Raw genomic sequence first — 16,782 nt, 5'->3', positions numbered from 1 at the left:
CTGGGTTCCTCAGTTGTTAACCCTTCCCTGTCTGGCCAGGAGTCCTGGACACGTGGTCTTCCTGGCCAGGAGTTAGCTAAGGCCTGCACAGAGCTTCCCGCAAGAGCACTGGGTGCTCTCCTTGGGCGCTCTCCTTGGGCCAACAGCCTTCTCTCACCAAAAGGGATGGGTTTGGACACATTGGTGGCAATGACAAATCCATGAGGTTGATGGGCACTGGGCTGTGCCTCCTACGGAAAGCCACGCTGCGTCTGTCCTCCCAGCACCAAGCTCCAGCCTTTGTGATATTGGTCCCCTCTAGGAAAAATCTTCTTTTTGGCTCTTTCCCTTGGGGACCCTCCAGCTTAACCCACTTATCTGGAGCTTCTTGCTCTCTTCTAGAGTCTGCACTGCCCAGACAGACAGCCGCGAGGACCGGGGGATGACCCCATCCCTTGGGAAGGCAGGAGAGATGCTATGGGCTTGGCCACCTCTACCACTGCTCACACTACAGTTGCTGCCTTTGTATGGAAGATGAGCTGGGGTAGCTGAGGAGGATGAAGGAGTCTTCCTCCTCCTCCTCCCTGTCCCCTTTGTTGTGCTTCTCCAGGTGGCCCTGGGCAGAGGCAGTTGTTGTGCCAAGACGTCTGCCCAGATCAGTGCATCGGCTCTGACACCATGGCGCAGAGCATCCATCTGTCCCGCCGAGCCGGTGGGAGACAGCCCAACCCTGGCAAGCGCTCCTGCCCCCCACTCAGTCCCCAAAATCAGGGGGGGAAACTGGGAAGGTCATCTTCTATCCCTGTCCCTGTGAGAGGAGCCATGTGGGCTCGGGACCTCCTACAATTGGGGTCAAATTAACAATATGCTCCCACATTTGACTTTTCCCTTCCCTGCTGAGTCTAAACCGGCACGATCTCACAGTGCCTTGTACAGGTCGATGCCAGGAAAAGTAACTGGAGGCGGCATTTGGTGGTTTTTAGGAGCTTTTCCCCCCAAATTGGGCTTTCTGAGGCTGATGAAACAGCCCTGTGGGCTGGGATGCAGGCTGGGAAAGCAGAGGAGCGGCTGGAGGGTGCTGAGCTGATGAGAGCTGCTCCAGTCCGTGTGGGTTTTCCCTAACGACTTACAGGCACAGACTGGGTTCCCTGCAGTCAAAGCAAGCTGCATCCCAGCTAAAAATCCCAGTTGACGCTAGGGACACCCTGACAAATTCCCATCTGAGACCCAGCCTGGTGCTGAGCCAGCACTAACAGGGCTGCCCAGTGCAGCCCATGGTGGAGGTGTTTTGGGGCTCTGAAGCATCCCAGCCCCACACTCCCCTTGCTAACAGCCCACAGGGCTGGGTAATGCACCACTGAGGGTCTCTGAGGTGCATAATGCCCATTAGCATCCCCAAACAGGAGCAGAGGGAGACACACACCCCACCCCCACACCCCCCCCCGCTCTTCCTCCCACCCTCCCCAACGAAGCAGAAATGTGCTGATGCAGAAAAGCTGATCGGCATCTCATCCCCTCTGGGTGATGCTGGCCGAGGGGATGGAGTAACAGCATTAAAAAGGAGCTGCTGTCAATAATTTCTTGGCGCTGGGTAGCCAGTGTTAAGGCTGACCTTTGGAGAGCTGGTGGGGCTCTCTGAAGGCGAAGGGGAGCAGCTGCAGACGAGGATGGACCGATGCCATTTCCAGCGACAGATCACAGCTCTGGGGATAAACATGTTGCCCACTGTTCGATATCAATCAGGTGACCTGGTGCTCATGCTTGGGAAAGGGTTTTGCGTGATGTACGGACCCCAAAAACCTGCTTGCAAGGTTTCGGGGTCCTTATATTATTTCAAAACCCTTTCCCAAGCGTGAGCACTGGGTCACCTGATTGATAGATATCAAAAGGCTCACCCTGGAGCCAGCACAGCTCATCCTCCAGGATCTTCCCATCATGTTTTTTAGCATGGGATAGTTGAGCCATGTGCTGTTTTCTTCCTCTGGCTCTGCAAGGGGGAAGATGCTCTCAGGGATTAGCCAGAAAGAAGCAGCCAAGCTCGAAGACCATGAAAACCAGTTCAAGCAGCTGGGATTTGGGGTTGCTTTTGAAGCAGAGATGGGATACATCTGCACAGGTTGTGCTTTTCTTTACCCCTACCTCTCCTCTCCCTCCTACCTGTTTGCTTATTTATCATCAGAGAGGGAAGGTATCTGCAGGATAATTTTCTTATCTCCTAAGATGTCCCAACCAGCTGGGCCCCCAGAGCAGCCGACCTGGGACACATCCTTCCTTTTCCAAGGCCAAGACATGGCTACCATCTTCTCTGAAGACACCGCCCTGGCAATCGAATATTATCCATACAAAGCTAGTGAGTCTGGGGACCCCACTGAGGATGCTCTCCCTCATCCTCGGGTTTGGCCAGGGGCAGGTCCTGGGCTGCCATGCCCCCAGCCTGTTGCTCTCACCCCTTCCCCAGTGTGGGATGCTCCAGGAACCCTTGTTCCAGTGGGATACTCGGTGCTGCCCCTCACCAGCTGTGTTTTCCGGGAGCTGGCAGCGCAGAGCGGTGGGATGCGCGTGGATGGCCTTGCTGTGCAGGTGAGCCAGGGGCCGAGGGGGTGACATTGGGCAGGGTGGCACAGTGTTGGTACCTATAGGTGATGGTACCTATAGCTGTTGGCATGGTGGGAGGGATCTCCACATCTGGGTGAGCAGCCTGTTGCAGAGCTCCCGAGCATCTCATGGGAAGATGAACCGCAGCCCTGGACCTCTGGATGGCATCTGGTCAAAGCCAAGACCACCAGAGCCCTGGTAGAATCCCAGAGGCCAGTGCGGGCAGTGACCCTTCCTCTGCCTCCCCAGGGCACGGACCTCAAAACCACGTCTGGGGCCATCCCGACCGTGGGGCTCTGCCTGCAGCTCCTTCGATTGGAGGTGAGATGCTGGGGATCGTGAACCCCAAGGCAAGGAGAGATGGGGATGGGGACAGGGCAGGAGACGGCTCTTTAGAGCTGCCACCCCCCTCTCCAAACCTCTCAGATGGGGATTAGCTGGGCTGGATCCGGGTTTTATCCTTTGTGCCTGTTGTCTCGGGGCTCTGGATCATGCCCCTGAGCAGCTGGAAAAAGCAGCGTTGTTCTTGCCCTCGTGCATCCGTCGCTTTCCCAGGGCTTTTGGCACGTGCTCATATTCCCGGGAAATCCCGGCTGGAGGCAGGGGGGCAGGCAGGGCACAGGCAGGGTATTTTGGAGAAGCTGTTCACTGTCTCCGTGCAGAGAAGAGCCAGGCTGGTTAACCACGGTGACAAATGTCCAGCTGTCTTCATCCTTCAGCGCTTGTTGTCCCCAGGGATGTCACAGCAGGGAGGGAATTTGGTTGCTTTTCTGGGGGAGGAGGGAACCCTGCTTGTCCTTGGCTCCAGGACCAACCCTTGAGCAGGTTAGGATGCGGCCGTGAGCCTGATCGATGTAATTACTGCAGCCGCCAGCCTCTGCTCCCATCTTCAAAAAAACCTCCTACCCCAAAAGTGAATTTGGGACAGGTCTGGATGCTGCACTGGCGACTGCATCCCCCCTATCCCCCGGGAGCTGCGGTGAGCCGGGGCCGGCTGGTGGGGGGCTTTGGAGAGATTGCCCAGGGGGGTCAGCGAAAAGGGGTCTGCGTGTGATGAATTATTCACATGGGTGTCACTAAGTGCAGAATTAATCCTTTTGCTTCCAGCTGGCTGCTGCACTAAATTATCACTCGCAGTCATGCGGGAAAATGCTGCGGAATTCATTTAGCTGATTATTGTTTTGATCTGGGAGCTGTATTTTCTTTCTCCTCTTCCCCAACCTCTCTCTTTCCCCCACTCCAGCCCTGCCTTCCTTAATATATGTAAGAGCTGGGAGTAGAAACAAAAAACAGGAGAGCCAGAGACAGCCTTGGGCTCCTTGTCTGGTTAATTCATCCGGCAGCAGCCCAGGCAGACGGACCCGGAGCGATGCAAATCAATGAGTGAGCTGTGCCGAGCAGGGTGAGGGCATGTTCGGCTCTCTCGGCTTTGCCAAGCCCTTGTTTCTTGCCTGGAGGTCAGGGTTTTCTGAGGAAGATGCCCCAGCTGGCTGGCTGTGATCCCCAGCACCCCAAAACCGCAGCCCTGCGGGCAGGGGAGATATTGCCGCGGTTGCAGGGGAAGAGCCTTTCCTCTCCCCCTTCAGGCAGCCCCAGGCTTCAAGGGATGCTTGAAGTTTGGATTTCAAAGTCCTCAGCTCAGGGATTAGTGCTGAGCTCAGCTTCAGGACACAAGAAGGAGCCAAACAGGGGCCAGGAGTCAAAGACAGTTAATACAGGACCTGAACAGACCCAGTGAGGCAGTGGGGCAGCCTTCATATCAGGGTTGTCTTTGGGGTGCAAGGAGCCCCAGCATCCCTGCCCATCCTTGGGGTGTGAAGAGCCGCAGCATCTCTGCCTGTCCCCGGGGCGCAAGGAGCCCCCCTCATCCCTGCCCATCCTTCCCCATGCTCCTTTACACCATAGTTCTCCTCAGCCAGATGGCAAAGGAGAACACTCACCGAGCTCATCTCGTTTCTTTTCTTATATATACATATATATATTTTTTTTTTTTTTAATTTTAATGTAGAGAGCTGAAAATGCGTAACCTAGATTGGCTGGTCTTTTTATAACAAACAACAGCTAAATAAACCCTGGGCCATCTGTACTCCCCAGCGCACTCAGAGCTGGGCGTAAATCCCAGCTGCTTCGTGGCCTCTGCAGGGATTTCACCGACTCCTACCAGGGGTCTGGATGCTCCTGAGCTTGGCTTTGGATGCTCATGTCGACCCTCCGTGCTGGGAAAATGTCCACAGCACCAGGGTTTTCTAGCGATAAGGGGCTCCCCATAAGCAGGACTCATGCCCCAGCATTTCTGCAGGGTCTCAAAACCCTGCTACATTTGTAATAGCCACAGGGAAAGGGTTTGGAGCAGCTGCTTTATTAAAAGCCCAGAGCCCCGACACCAGGGATGAGCAAACAGGAGTCGTGTTATTCCAGGGAAAGGGCAGTGCTGGGTTGCAGCCCTCCCCCCCACCCCGGTAAAGACACCCAGACCCCCAGATTTGCCCCCACCCAGCTCGTTTCCCTTGTGCCTTCATCCCCCTGCGCTCTCTCTGGAGCCCAAACAGGAACAAAAGACTTTGATCATCTCAGGGAGACAAAGAAATCAAAGACTTCAGCAAAACGCTGGCGTTTTAGCAAATTAACGGCTGTCGGCTGTCGCTTGAAAACTGTTGCAGGGGGAAAACCTGCAGCTGACTTCATCCACCTCCGTACTGGCTTGTGGCTCAAGGCAGGGCTCCTGTTTCCTCTTCATTCTTCTTTTTCCACTCCAAATTTGGTGTCTTGCCAAGATGAGTTTGACCATGCAGTAGCCAGTGGCAAATGCACGTGCAGGGTCAGCAGGATGTGTCCCCGATGTGCCAGGGGGATGCTAAGCCCCACCAGAGGGCTGGAAAATACACACCGGAGGAATGTTTATTCCTAAAGGATTTATTCATCACCCCGGGTTCATTAACCAACCCTGTTTTACATTTCTTTTCGGCACGACACCACCTCGCTCAGCCCACTAACTCAGCACTTGGGACCTTCCAAGTCACCTCAAGCCTCTGCCACCCGCTTTGCTGAGCACCTTCGGTCACGTCACCTGAGATGGGTCTGGGGATGTGCTGGCACGTAGTGACAGCCTCTGAAAAAAGGGAAAAGCTAGTGCTGTTTTTTTCCAGGCAAAGAAAAAAAAAAAAATCAACAGGCTGGCTATATCATTGCTTAAACAGCCTTAATTTATGTAATTGCTGCCATTTAAAACCAGAAGCAGATCAGTGCCTGGCGTAAATTGTCACAGTGCCGGGGTGTAAATTGTCACTGTGCCAGCCCGGCAATCAAACCCCTTTTGAGCTGGCAAAAAAGTGAATTTACAATTGGTTGGGGAGTGTGGAATCGCCATGTGTTTCCCGTTATTTCAGCCTGTCTGGCCAGGTTTGTCCTCCACAAGCACTGAAATTGGGGTTTTATCCCCAAACGACATTGCAGGGGATGTGGAAGCTGGGGAAAGATTTGTTTTAGGGAAGCATCGCCCTTCTCTGCTGAGCATCCTCTCTCAGTGAGCCGGAAAACCCTCCGAGGGCTTTTGGCACAGCTGAACTGCTGGCAGCTGAGCTCCTGCTTGCCAGCCCTTGATTGACACCTGCCAATCAAGCACATCACCCATTCCTCTTATTGCATGACGGATTACAAGAGGCGTTACGGCATCGCTGCCAGCCAGGAGCATTGTTAACTGGGGAGAGCCAAGCCAGCAAGGAACCAAAAAAACCCAAACCAACGGGGAATGTCTTTGTTAAGGAGAATTTGTTGGTTTCCGCCCGCCAGTCCCGGGGGAGTGTTCAGGGCTGCGCTAATTGAATTAAGAGCACGTGCGCTCCGGCGAGCAGCTCTCCAATGGGCAACGGTGGCGGGGCCAGGCTGGCCATCGCCGCAGCACAGCGTGCAGCAGCTGTACACCGGCCTCGGTAATTGCAGGCAGAGCCTAAACTGTTGCATTTTGCATGACGCTATTCCGCAGGGAGGGGGAGAGTGGTGGGGTGGGGGCATCTTCACCCTGGCTTTGATGCTGGAGGAGCTCGGTTGAGGTCGGGGCCGGCGGCGTAATGAAATGTGGCGGCACAGGGGACAATGATGCTGATGGTGTTAATGAGGCAGCGATGGGGAAGGGCACGGGGACTCCTCTGGATGCCTCTTCATCCCCCTGCTGTGGAGGGGGGGGGACGCTCACTGCCCTTGTTAGCTGCACTAATGAGGCGAGGCTGGGCGCAGGCACGGAGTAATACCCAGAAAGGGCCACTTCGCCGCTGCCCATGCCTGCAGCCAATTTGGAGAGGGCGCCCAGCCTGACTGCTCAGCTGGCGAAGCCAAGAGAGCATCTGCGAGGTGGGGAGGGGACAGGGAGCCCAGGGTTTGCCAGGTCACAGCCGCCTGCTCTCAGGTGGTGAAATAGGTGGGTGCCAGGGTGCCATGCCTTGAAGTAAGGATCCCAGTGTCAAGGCAGGGCCCCATCACCCAACCCTCCCCCCATACTGGGAGCAGGGATGGCCAGGACAGGACGAAGGTCCCCGTCTGTGACCTTGCCATCGCAAGCGGCAGAGAGGAGTGCACCGACTCCATCGTTTATTCCATTAGATCCGACTTGCCCCTCTAACTGGATTAGAGGGGAGTCTATAAAAGCCAGGCTGGCGGGAGGAGAGCAGGGCGCACAGAGCCGGGCGCGGGAAATGAGGGGCAGGGAAATCACATTACTGCTGCCGGCAGCATCTGGCAGGGGATCTGGCAGGGGCTGCCGGTGTGCAGGAGGCGTGTTACCTGGCAGGCACCAAAGCCAGGAGCAGCGCCCGGTGGCACAGGGGCTTTCAGCATCCCTTTGTGCCCACAGGACCCGGGTACCCACCTCCTGCCTGCCCAGAGAAGGGGAGACATGGGCTGAGATGGGCACAGACCTGCTATTTCCATCACCACAGGATTCAGTGCGAAGGACTGCCTCCTCTTCTTCCTCACCTTGTTGGTCCAGCACTGGCTCGCCCCAGGGACCCTCTCTCTGCCCAAAGCTTCCCTTGAGCCTTCCAAAGATGGGATGAGTGTGGCCATCCCACAGCTCTTTCCCATCACGCCAGTCCTGGTGGCATATTGGGGATGGTGGGACAGGGGACATGCAGTGGGGCGGCTCAGTCCAGGTGCCCCCTCCTTGCCCCTGTCACCGCATCCATCCATCCTAAGACTATTGCCTCTCCCTCCCCAGAGACCGGAGGCCTTCCTGACCCCATCGGGCAGCGATGCCCTCCCCAGCCTGCACCCTGCTGCCACCGACATACTCGAGAGGGGTGAAGAGCTAGAGGCAGCTCCCTTGCACCCATTTTATTGCCAGGTAAGAACAAATGAGAGTAGCTGGTGATGCCACATCAGCTCCCTGCCTGCCGCACCACCCTGGCAGCCTCCACAAAGGCAGGCACCCTGCCTTGTAACGGTGAAAAACTGGCAAAAATCCCCGGTTTTAATCTCTCTTCCAATGTATGCATTGCTGGGAGTGTCAGGTTTTATCCATAGCCTCGTTGTACCAAAAATTTCTTGTGTTGTGTCCATGGAGGAGTCCTTCCATCAGTGCCCACACCCCTGGTGCCCACTGTTTTGGGGTGGCACGAGGGCTGGAGGGGGGACAGCATCCTGTCACCTTGCTGGGGGCAACGCTCGGAGCTGCCTGGATGCACCATCTTCGATCTAATTGCTCAATCCCAAATCCATTTAGTAAATTCCCTCCTATTACCACTGCATTATGCTGGAGACCCCAGGCACCTCCAGCTCATACCTTTCGGCTCCGGAAAAAAAAAAAAAAAAAAAAAAAGCGGCTGTTCTCCTCCTCCAACCCTTTGTACTGATAAATGGAGCCCTTGCATGAATTCAAACCCAGCCTTCATGGTCCTAATATCTTCCTGTACTTTAAGCCATCTGGCTTTAAAAATAACAGGTCGTTAAACCCCAATTCTGCTTATTAAATAGCTGTGAGGGAAGGAGTGAAGGGGCCCTGTGCTGCCCAAAAGCCCAGTTATTTCCCCATCAGCAGCTGCCCAAACCCCTCCTTCAACCCCATCCCTCTCCCTGCGATTCAGGCTGCAAAGCAGGAAGAAAATTAGCAATAAAAACACAACCATAAAAATACAGAAAAGCTATTTTTTTTTCCTCCAGCTGTTTTAATTCCTCCAATCCACTGAGCTTTATTGCTTCCTTTTCCATGGCCGCAGCAGCTGCTTTATGCCCAGCCTAATAGAAACCCATAATGGGGCGTGCGGAGGCAGATACCACAGCACAGCTTAAATGTGATCAGGATGCGAGGTCCAAATTTGATGGACCAAATTGCCCCAGGGCTCCAGACAATCCCCAACACCCTTCAGATCTGCACCAGATCCAGCCCTGGCATCACTACATGGTCTGTGCGATGCGTTTTCACCCCTGGCTTTGCTCTTTGCCTGCACAGATGCCCCAAGCAGCCTCAAGTCCAGCTCGCTGTAGCCTCGCAAGAGCATCCTTGGGTCAATAAAGCAAGGGAAGGTGAGAATTGGTCTCAAGGATGCTTCCAGCAACCAATTTTAAATTCTGAGTGGGACCCAGAAAAGGTTTGCACAAGCCCTGGCCATCCCTGCCCCATCTGAGCACCTTTTCTTTTTCTGCATAAAAATACTAGAAAGCATTGCCAGTGTGATTATTATTCCCCCCCCGCAACCTCTGACAGTCGTTTTCTTCCTTTTGCTTTTTTCTTCCCCCTAAAGCACAAATTATTCTCACTCTACTTGCGTGGCAGCGTGGGGGATTTGCCTGCGAAGGCCTGGAAAGCCCATCTCCTGTCAGCCCTGGGAATCGGGGCTGACACCCTACTAATGGAGCGTGTGTGCGGGAGGGAGACGGGACATGACAGCCCCCCCGGCAGCGGGGTCTGGGGGGGTTTGGGGGGGAGCACTCGGCTGATCACAGCCCTGTCACTTCTTCCCACTTCACTCCGGCTGATCAAACCCGGATCCCCATCCCTACCCTGCGGCTTTTGAGGTCCTGCTCCGGATCTGCTCATTAACGCCTTCATTAAAAAGGGGAGGGGGGCAGGGGAAACAAAGCAATGAGGAATATTATCGGAGATGGGGTAACCCTTCCCTGCCCTGCTCCCACGGGGGCAGAAAACCCTCTGTGCAGGTTTGTGCTGGGACATTACACCCCGTCCTTGGGCTTACCAAGGATTGAGGCCGATTTCTCCTGGACGAGCTTTCTCCTGACCTTAGGCTGAGGTTTGCGCTGGGCTCAGCCTAACCGTGTTTTCCTACCCTTCTGCCCTCTCGCTGAATAGATTTGCGCCTCTCTTACCAGTCGATGAATAATTTACGAGCAGCACTTAACGATTAGGGGGGCGTTTTCTCCAACCTCTTCAAACATTTGCTTCTTCTTCAAGCTTTTCTTTCCCCACTCCAATCACCCATGTTTCCCTGACCTGTCAACGCCAGGGGTCTTAAAAGCCAAAGGGCCTCTTGTGGGGCTGGAAGTAAATGTCTTGTTTTTTTTCATTTTCTCTTTACTGACATTTTGCTCCCAGCACTGCACGTGTGCCATCAGCTCCATCACGTAAGATGACAGTCCAGATGTGCAGATTGTCCCCCAAAAACACATTGTGGTGTGGTAGAACAGGGAGCAGTGGGGGGGAACAGGATTTCTTGCTTGCCGGCAGCTTTGGGACACCTTTGCTGCACCCATTTCCAGCTACTGGGTGATGTCCAAGGGAGACGGGGGCTCCTGCATCCGCTGAGTGGGGTCTTCTGCTTGGGCGGGCTGGGAAGGGACCCCCAGCACAGTGTGGCACTGGTGAGCCCAGCAGCTCCGTGGGGCTGGTGCCCGCAATGGTGGCTCACTGGCAAAGGGAAGAGGGGACACACGGGGAGAGGAGTGTGCAAAGGCTGAGGGTGCTGCAAGGGGCGAGGGGGATGTGAGGGTGCTGCAGGGGAAAATGATGGTGCATGAGGAGAGGGTGTTGCAAGGGGTGAAGATCCTGCAAGGGGTGAGGGTGCTGCAAGAGCCAAAGGATGCTGTGAGGGGAGAGGGGGATGCAGAGGATGAGGATGCTGCAAGAGAAAAGGATGCTGCGAGGGGAGAGGGTGCTGCAATAGAGAGAGAGGTTGCTGCAAGGGAAAAGGATGGTGCGCAGGGAGAAGGTGCTGCAAAGGGTGACGATGCTTCAAGGACTAAGGGTTCTGTGAGGGGAGAGGGTGATGCAAAAGAGGAAGATGCTGCAAGGGAAAAGGATGGTGCATTGGGAGAAGGTGATGCAAGGGGTGAAGATGCTGCAAGGGCCGAGGGTGCTGTGAGGGGAGAGAGGGATGTGAAGACTGAGGGTGCTGCAAGGGGAAGGGATGGCACATGGGGAGAAAGTGATGCAGTTGGTGAAGATGCTGCAAGGTACGAAGGTGCTTTAAAGGGAGAGGGTGCTGTGAGGGCAGAGGGGCATGAGGAGGATGAGGGCTCCGAAGGGGAAAAGGGTGCAGTAAGAGGACAGTGGGAGCGGGGGTGCGGGTGCTGCGGGGGCCGGGGGCCGCGGCCGCGCTCCCCCGCCGTGGCGGCCCCACGCGTGTCCGCAGCCCCACCTAGCGGCCGCCACCCGCCCCGCCGGCCCCGCGGCGCCCGGCCCGGCGCACACCGGGGCTTTGCCGCTGGGCGCCACACCCGGGGGTGCCCGAGCACCCACAGGCAGGAGGCTCAGCGCCGGCCGGGCTGCGCGGGCAGGGGGGGTTGCCCCAGCGCTGGGCCAATTAATCACAGAGGCCCATAAATCACCTAACGTGACCCCAGATAATATTTATGCCGGTTTTACTTCTCAAGGAGATCATTCAGGAATTTTCTTACCCTTTATTTAATTAGCTTTTCGCCCTGGTGATGATGAACCCGGTGCACAAGGATGCCGTGCTGGGAGCGGGTCCCCCGGTGTCCCCGCTGTGTGATGCCAGGGCGTGGATGGGGTGACCCGCATCCAGCAGTCACAAGGAGGGGAGAAGATCTTGATGGGATTTAGAGTATGGCAGAAACCTCCCAGCAACCCCAAATCCTGCTGCAACATCCCCGGTCCAAGCTGGACTGGGAGAGAGTAAAAGCAGCTGGAAATGCTGTTTCCTTGGGGACAAGATAGAGTGAGGTGGGATGGCGGGAAGAGGGACAGGGGGATGAGGAGGGGGACAGAGGCGTGAGGAGGGGGATGGAGGGACAAGGAGAGGGACAGAGGGACGAGGAGGGGGACAGAGAGACAAGGAGGGGGACAGAGAGATGAGGAGGGAGACAGAGGGACATAGCTTTTGCAGGACAGTGGAGGGTGCTGGAGGGGCCAGGACCCAATGGTGGAGGGGTGGGGGGAGGCTGGGAGGGGGTTGGGGGCTTTGCAAATGGTCTGAGTGCTGCAGCTACGTTGCGGGGGGCTGGGGTGGGGGTGGGGGTGTGATCCAGGCTCTGAGCAGGGGTGGGAAATAGGTCAGGCTTGGTGGGCTTTGCATGTGCTTCTCCTGCTTGGGTCTGGGTGGCCATGGGTGTGACTGTGAGGGAGATGGGCCAGGGACCCCAGCAGTGAGCCAGAGCAGGGCTAAAAGAGAAAACTGGCTCCAAAATACCATTTTTTGTGTGTTGGGGGGTGCAAGCATTGGCACGCTCACACCCTTGTGTGTCCTGCTCCAACCCAGTCCCTGCAGCACTACTCCACCCCCGGTGAACACAGCACAGAAGGGCTCATCCATCCTCATTTAACGAATTCTCAGCCTTTCCCGGTGCTAATTAATGAAGGATAGGGCCCAATGGCTGGGGGGGACATGCTCAGGGTGGTGGGTGCTCAGGGCAGCTGGTGCTGCACAGCACTGGGTGCTCTCGGCGCAGTGGCTTGGGGTGTTGACGGATTTATGCTTGCTGCTGAAATGCAAGGGGAGTTTTATCAGCAAATCGAGTCGATACATAAGCAAACATGAAAATGGATGGCCACAGCGCTGGCAATAAACCGCCTGCCAGGCCAAGGGCAAGTCACGGCAGCGCTTGCCACCAGGGGTGGTGGGGATGCTTGGGGTTTAGCCCTCTTCAGCCGCTTATTTTTCAAAGCTAGATCCCCTATGCTTTGAGAGAACAGAAACAGTGTGGGGCTAGGGGAGGGTATTTAACTCAGGTCCCATGCACAGATTTTAAAAGGTACGCTTGGAAACCAGACTCTTCGGGGAGCTGCCAAGTGCTGCCAAGTTTCCCACCAGTACTGGGGTTTTTTTTGGTGATATTTCTCTACTTCTTCACATCTCCAGCTGCTGGAAACGTGTTTATCTTAAAACACAGATGAGGATGTTTTCCTAGAAGGAAGAAAAAACTCAGAGACCCAGCAGGAACCCAGGGTAACAGTTGTAACCTGTTTCCCTCATTTTTTGATCTCAGGAGGGGATTTTTTTTAGTTCTGGCCCCAGTTTGTAGTCATGGGTGAGCAGCAGCACTGGGGGATGCTTCAACCTGTGCTGGGAGGAGAGACCCAGCCTGGGAGGCTCTGCTGACCTCCCCTTCCTCCCTTTCCCCCTGGTCAGCAGCAGAACATCACTTGGGGACATCACTCCAGCTGTCCCCATCCCTCCCACAAGCAGCCCCGTGCAGTGGGGTGGGGAGAGATTTTTTTTTCAGGGACCAAGAACTGACTCAGCCCAAGTTTGCTCTCAGAAGTCATCCCACCTTTTCCTAGTTGCCGATTTTCTTTTTTTCTTTTTTTTTTTTTTTTTTTTTTCCCTTTTTCTTTGAGCAAAATAAACCAGCAGCGACTCGCAGAGGAATCACAGTCCCTGCTGGTGGCACGACTGCTTTCTGGAGCCTTATCTTGAAGAAGCAGGCAGGCGGGTGGGAGCTGGAGGAGCAGTCATCTCTACACCAAGCATCTTGCCTCCTCATGTTACCCAGTGTAATCCAGAGGCTTTTATTTCCTTGTACGACACGATATCAGCAGCCGGCAGCTGGGCCTGGAGCTGGATAGCGATGGTAATCGCCCGCCCTAAAATCATCATCCTGGTTAGGAAGGGAGCACAAGATGTGGTGTCTCTATTAAATTGAACTCGGCTCAGATTAAGCGCTTTTCAATGCAATCCAATTAACTCTTAAATTGAATTGTAATGCTTTGGCTAATATACCCCTCCCAGCACAGCCCCCTCCCCTAGCCCTGACGCATGGGAAGAGAGTTCAACCTTGGTTTAATCAGATAAAACCTTGCTTATTTGCTGCCTTTCTCTGGCTGGTGCATCCTGCCAAGGTGTGTGGGGAGCGACCGGGGTAAAAATCTCTGTATTTCCCCTGGGGGACCTGCAAACCCCCTGCGTGTCAGGGCTCCCCAGGGAAACACACTCATTTTGGAAGTAGAGGGGGAAAAAAAAAAACCACCCCATGTGTCCACTCAGATGTTGTCCTGAGGATGGTTTTGGGTAACGATGTGTCCCCAGGGAGGGGTGGGAGGCACTGGGGACCTGATGTCCTGCCCCAGCCCCATCCAGTGCCCGTGTCCCAAGGCGAAGGTTGATGGGGACATCCAGCGAAGCAAATGAAAGCGTCACTATCTCCTGATGGTTTCATGAGCTTTTGTTACAGAAAAGAGGAGAAAATGGGATTTTTTCCCCTCTGATCTTCCTAAGCTGCTGCAGCAATTTTCTCAGATATGTAAATCTGAGCTTATCCCATCTTCATAACAATTAAGGAATTGGGCTTAATACTCATCCAGGGACATGTTATTTGTTGAGCTGGAGAGAGATTGTGTTGCAGAACAGGCTGGTGCGCTGCCAGGGGCTCAATTGCCTCTCTGTTCACAAGTAAAATGAGTTGGCCTGTCCTCAGCCTCTCTCCGGGGTACATTGCTGTCCCCTCCCCAGCCAGAGATGGGGTCAGGCCATGCCATGCAGATGCAGAATCCTCTGGCACACTCTAATTTTGGCCACTTTTGGACCTTCCTGTCTCCCATGGAGATTTATTGCTAGCCCCCCCTCCTCGCTTTGCTCCATGCTGCTCCATCTACAGATGAATTGATTCCAGCAGTTGAAGCTAATCGGGTACATCAAAGCATCTCAGAGCAATTTGTTAAGTAAATAAGAAAAAAAACTTGGCCTAAGCAAATACGGGAAGGAGGGGGGTGGCTCGTAGGGGTGGATGAAAGGCTCTAAAGGCAGGGGAAGCTTCAGAGGCTTGGAAAGGATGGGAGGAAAAAATATAAAATAAATAGTGAGTGCCAGGAGTTTCAAAGCTTCCATCATTTCAGATGCAGATTCCCAGCCTTTCATCCCGGACCCCTGCGGGAAGGAGAGACACAGCGATCTCCGGATGGATTTGAGATAGGACGTGTAGGGGAAAATGTGTCAAATACCCTTAACTCTGCCCCCAGCCCCAGAGGCAGCACTGGGGTGTTGCTGCCTGCTGGGAGCGGGAACGCAGGCAGAAATATGGGATGGTGGGTGTCTGAGCAGTGTTGAGCTGGGACTAAAGGCTGGGGATGGTTTTCCAGCCTCTGCAGGTGTTGTCTGAACCTAGAAAAGCCGTGGCTGAACCCAGCACCCTCCAGCACAGGCAGGGAAAGCAGCTGCCTAGCCCAGGCGAGCCAAGTGCAGTCCTGTGCATTATTGATGGAGCAGATAATTGCACGTTTCCCACCGGCTCTTTGATGAAAAATTGATGGCACGGGACGAGGTAGAGAGGGGCATCATCGACTTACACCGGCCCCTTTGTTTCTTAACAAACACCGAAGGAGAGGTGGATGCAGGGTGTCGCAGTGTGTGGGAGACACAGGAGCCTCTGTGGGTACCCTGAAAGGGGGAGTGGGGAACCGCTGGAATAGAGCACCCTATTGCCTTAAAATGCTGTAAATTCAATCTCAGGATGAAAGTGGGGTTTGATCAGTGGATTCAGGGAATTATTCTCTGCTTGGGATCAGGCCAAACCCCAAGGCAGAGCTGAAGGCTGATGCCACCCAACATCTCCAAGACGTGGGTCCTCAGAAGTTAATTGAGCATTTGAAACATCAAAGGAGCGTGCTGGGAGGGGAGAGATTTTCCATGCTCGCATCCAAGGCATGGAAATGAGGTCCTGTCACCGCCAGAGCCACCCAGCTGTGCTGGGACCACGCAGTGGCTGCTACCGAGTCACCTTCTCCTGTGTGCACTGCTGGGAGCAGGAGATAAGACAACAGCAGGCAAAACCAGGCTGGGGACGGGTGGCAGGGCTGGGGGCAGCCAGGGTCTGGCGTCTCAGAGGCTGTGCTTGCAGGCAGGCAGCACTGCCGGCAGGAGCTGCCTGCTGGCCCCGATGGCTTTAGAAGCAGCAGTGGGATGTGCCATGGTTGAAGGAATGATAAAGGGGAAGAGATGTGGGTGCCTGGGGCAAGGAGCAGAGAAGCCAGCTGCCAGAATGCACCCATCTGAGTGCAGCCAGGTGATTTTAGGCACTGAGCTGCTGCAGGGAGGAGTTGCTAAGAGGAGAGTTGTGTTGTAGCAACAGCCGCTGGCGTGCCATGCTGCCAGGAGCCCCTGCGCCACCTAAATCCCTTTGCCAGCAGAAACGGCCTGGGAAAAACAGTTTTCCTCATGCTACAACCCCCTGGCACCACTGTAAGTCCACTGGCCAGCAGCTTGGGTGGTGGCGTGGGGACGGGATGTTTGCTCAGGGGTGGCAGAGCCGCTGGCGAGTTTGTTTGGGGCAGGTGGAGCCTGGCAACCCACCGACAGGCAGGGCCAGCTACTGGGAGCAGGGTGCCGGGGGGATTGGGGCACCCCAGGAACCGGGTTGATGCTCTACTACAGACCTTTCTCCTCCACTGTGAGTGCCGTGGGGCAGTGGGTGGGGATGGGGACATCACCCTGTCACTGGTGTCACCAATGGGAGCCGAGGACCCAGAGGTCCCTGTTAGAGGGACAGCACCCACTTGGGTCTGATTTTGGTCAAAGCCAAATTTCCTCCCAGGGGTGCATGGCTCAACAGTCCAGCCATGAGATGGTGCTCAAAGCCAGGCTTTTCTAAGTGTCTCCATGCTCAGTAGAAGGTCTTCCAGCCCTCTAGTCACACCATGTTGTACCCAAGTCCCGAAGGGGGATGCTTGAAGCACCACACCCAGCAATGCCGGAGGTTTTTGGGGCAGGACTGGATCCTGATTCCAAAGCAACGATGGCAAAGGTGTTTTGCTCCAGGTGAAAGCCAAGAGAGCTGCTCTCAGCTGTGGGGAAGGGGCTGAAGGAGCTTGCC

General features: G+C 55.1%; 1 protein-coding gene across 1 annotated transcript in view; it reads left to right on the top strand.

The window, feature by feature from the left end:
- The window catches only part of CCDC33 (coiled-coil domain containing 33), a 43,590-nt gene that overhangs the window by 22,818 nt on the left and 3,990 nt on the right, over positions 1 to 16,782 (top strand). Inside the window, exons 10-13 of the mRNA XM_074917508.1 lie at positions 2,200 to 2,329; positions 2,438 to 2,559; positions 2,824 to 2,895; positions 7,784 to 7,909. Coding sequence (XP_074773609.1) covers positions 2,200 to 2,329; positions 2,438 to 2,559; positions 2,824 to 2,895; positions 7,784 to 7,909 — 450 coding nt within the window. The remainder of the gene's footprint in view (positions 1 to 2,199; positions 2,330 to 2,437; positions 2,560 to 2,823; positions 2,896 to 7,783; positions 7,910 to 16,782) is intronic.

Source organism: Athene noctua, chromosome 13 (genome assembly GCF_965140245.1).
Source record: "Athene noctua chromosome 13, bAthNoc1.hap1.1, whole genome shotgun sequence".
Taxonomy (NCBI): Eukaryota; Metazoa; Chordata; class Aves; order Strigiformes; family Strigidae; genus Athene; species Athene noctua.
Note: the sequence above shows the minus strand (reverse complement) of the source record. Positions and strands in the feature narration are given on the sequence as shown.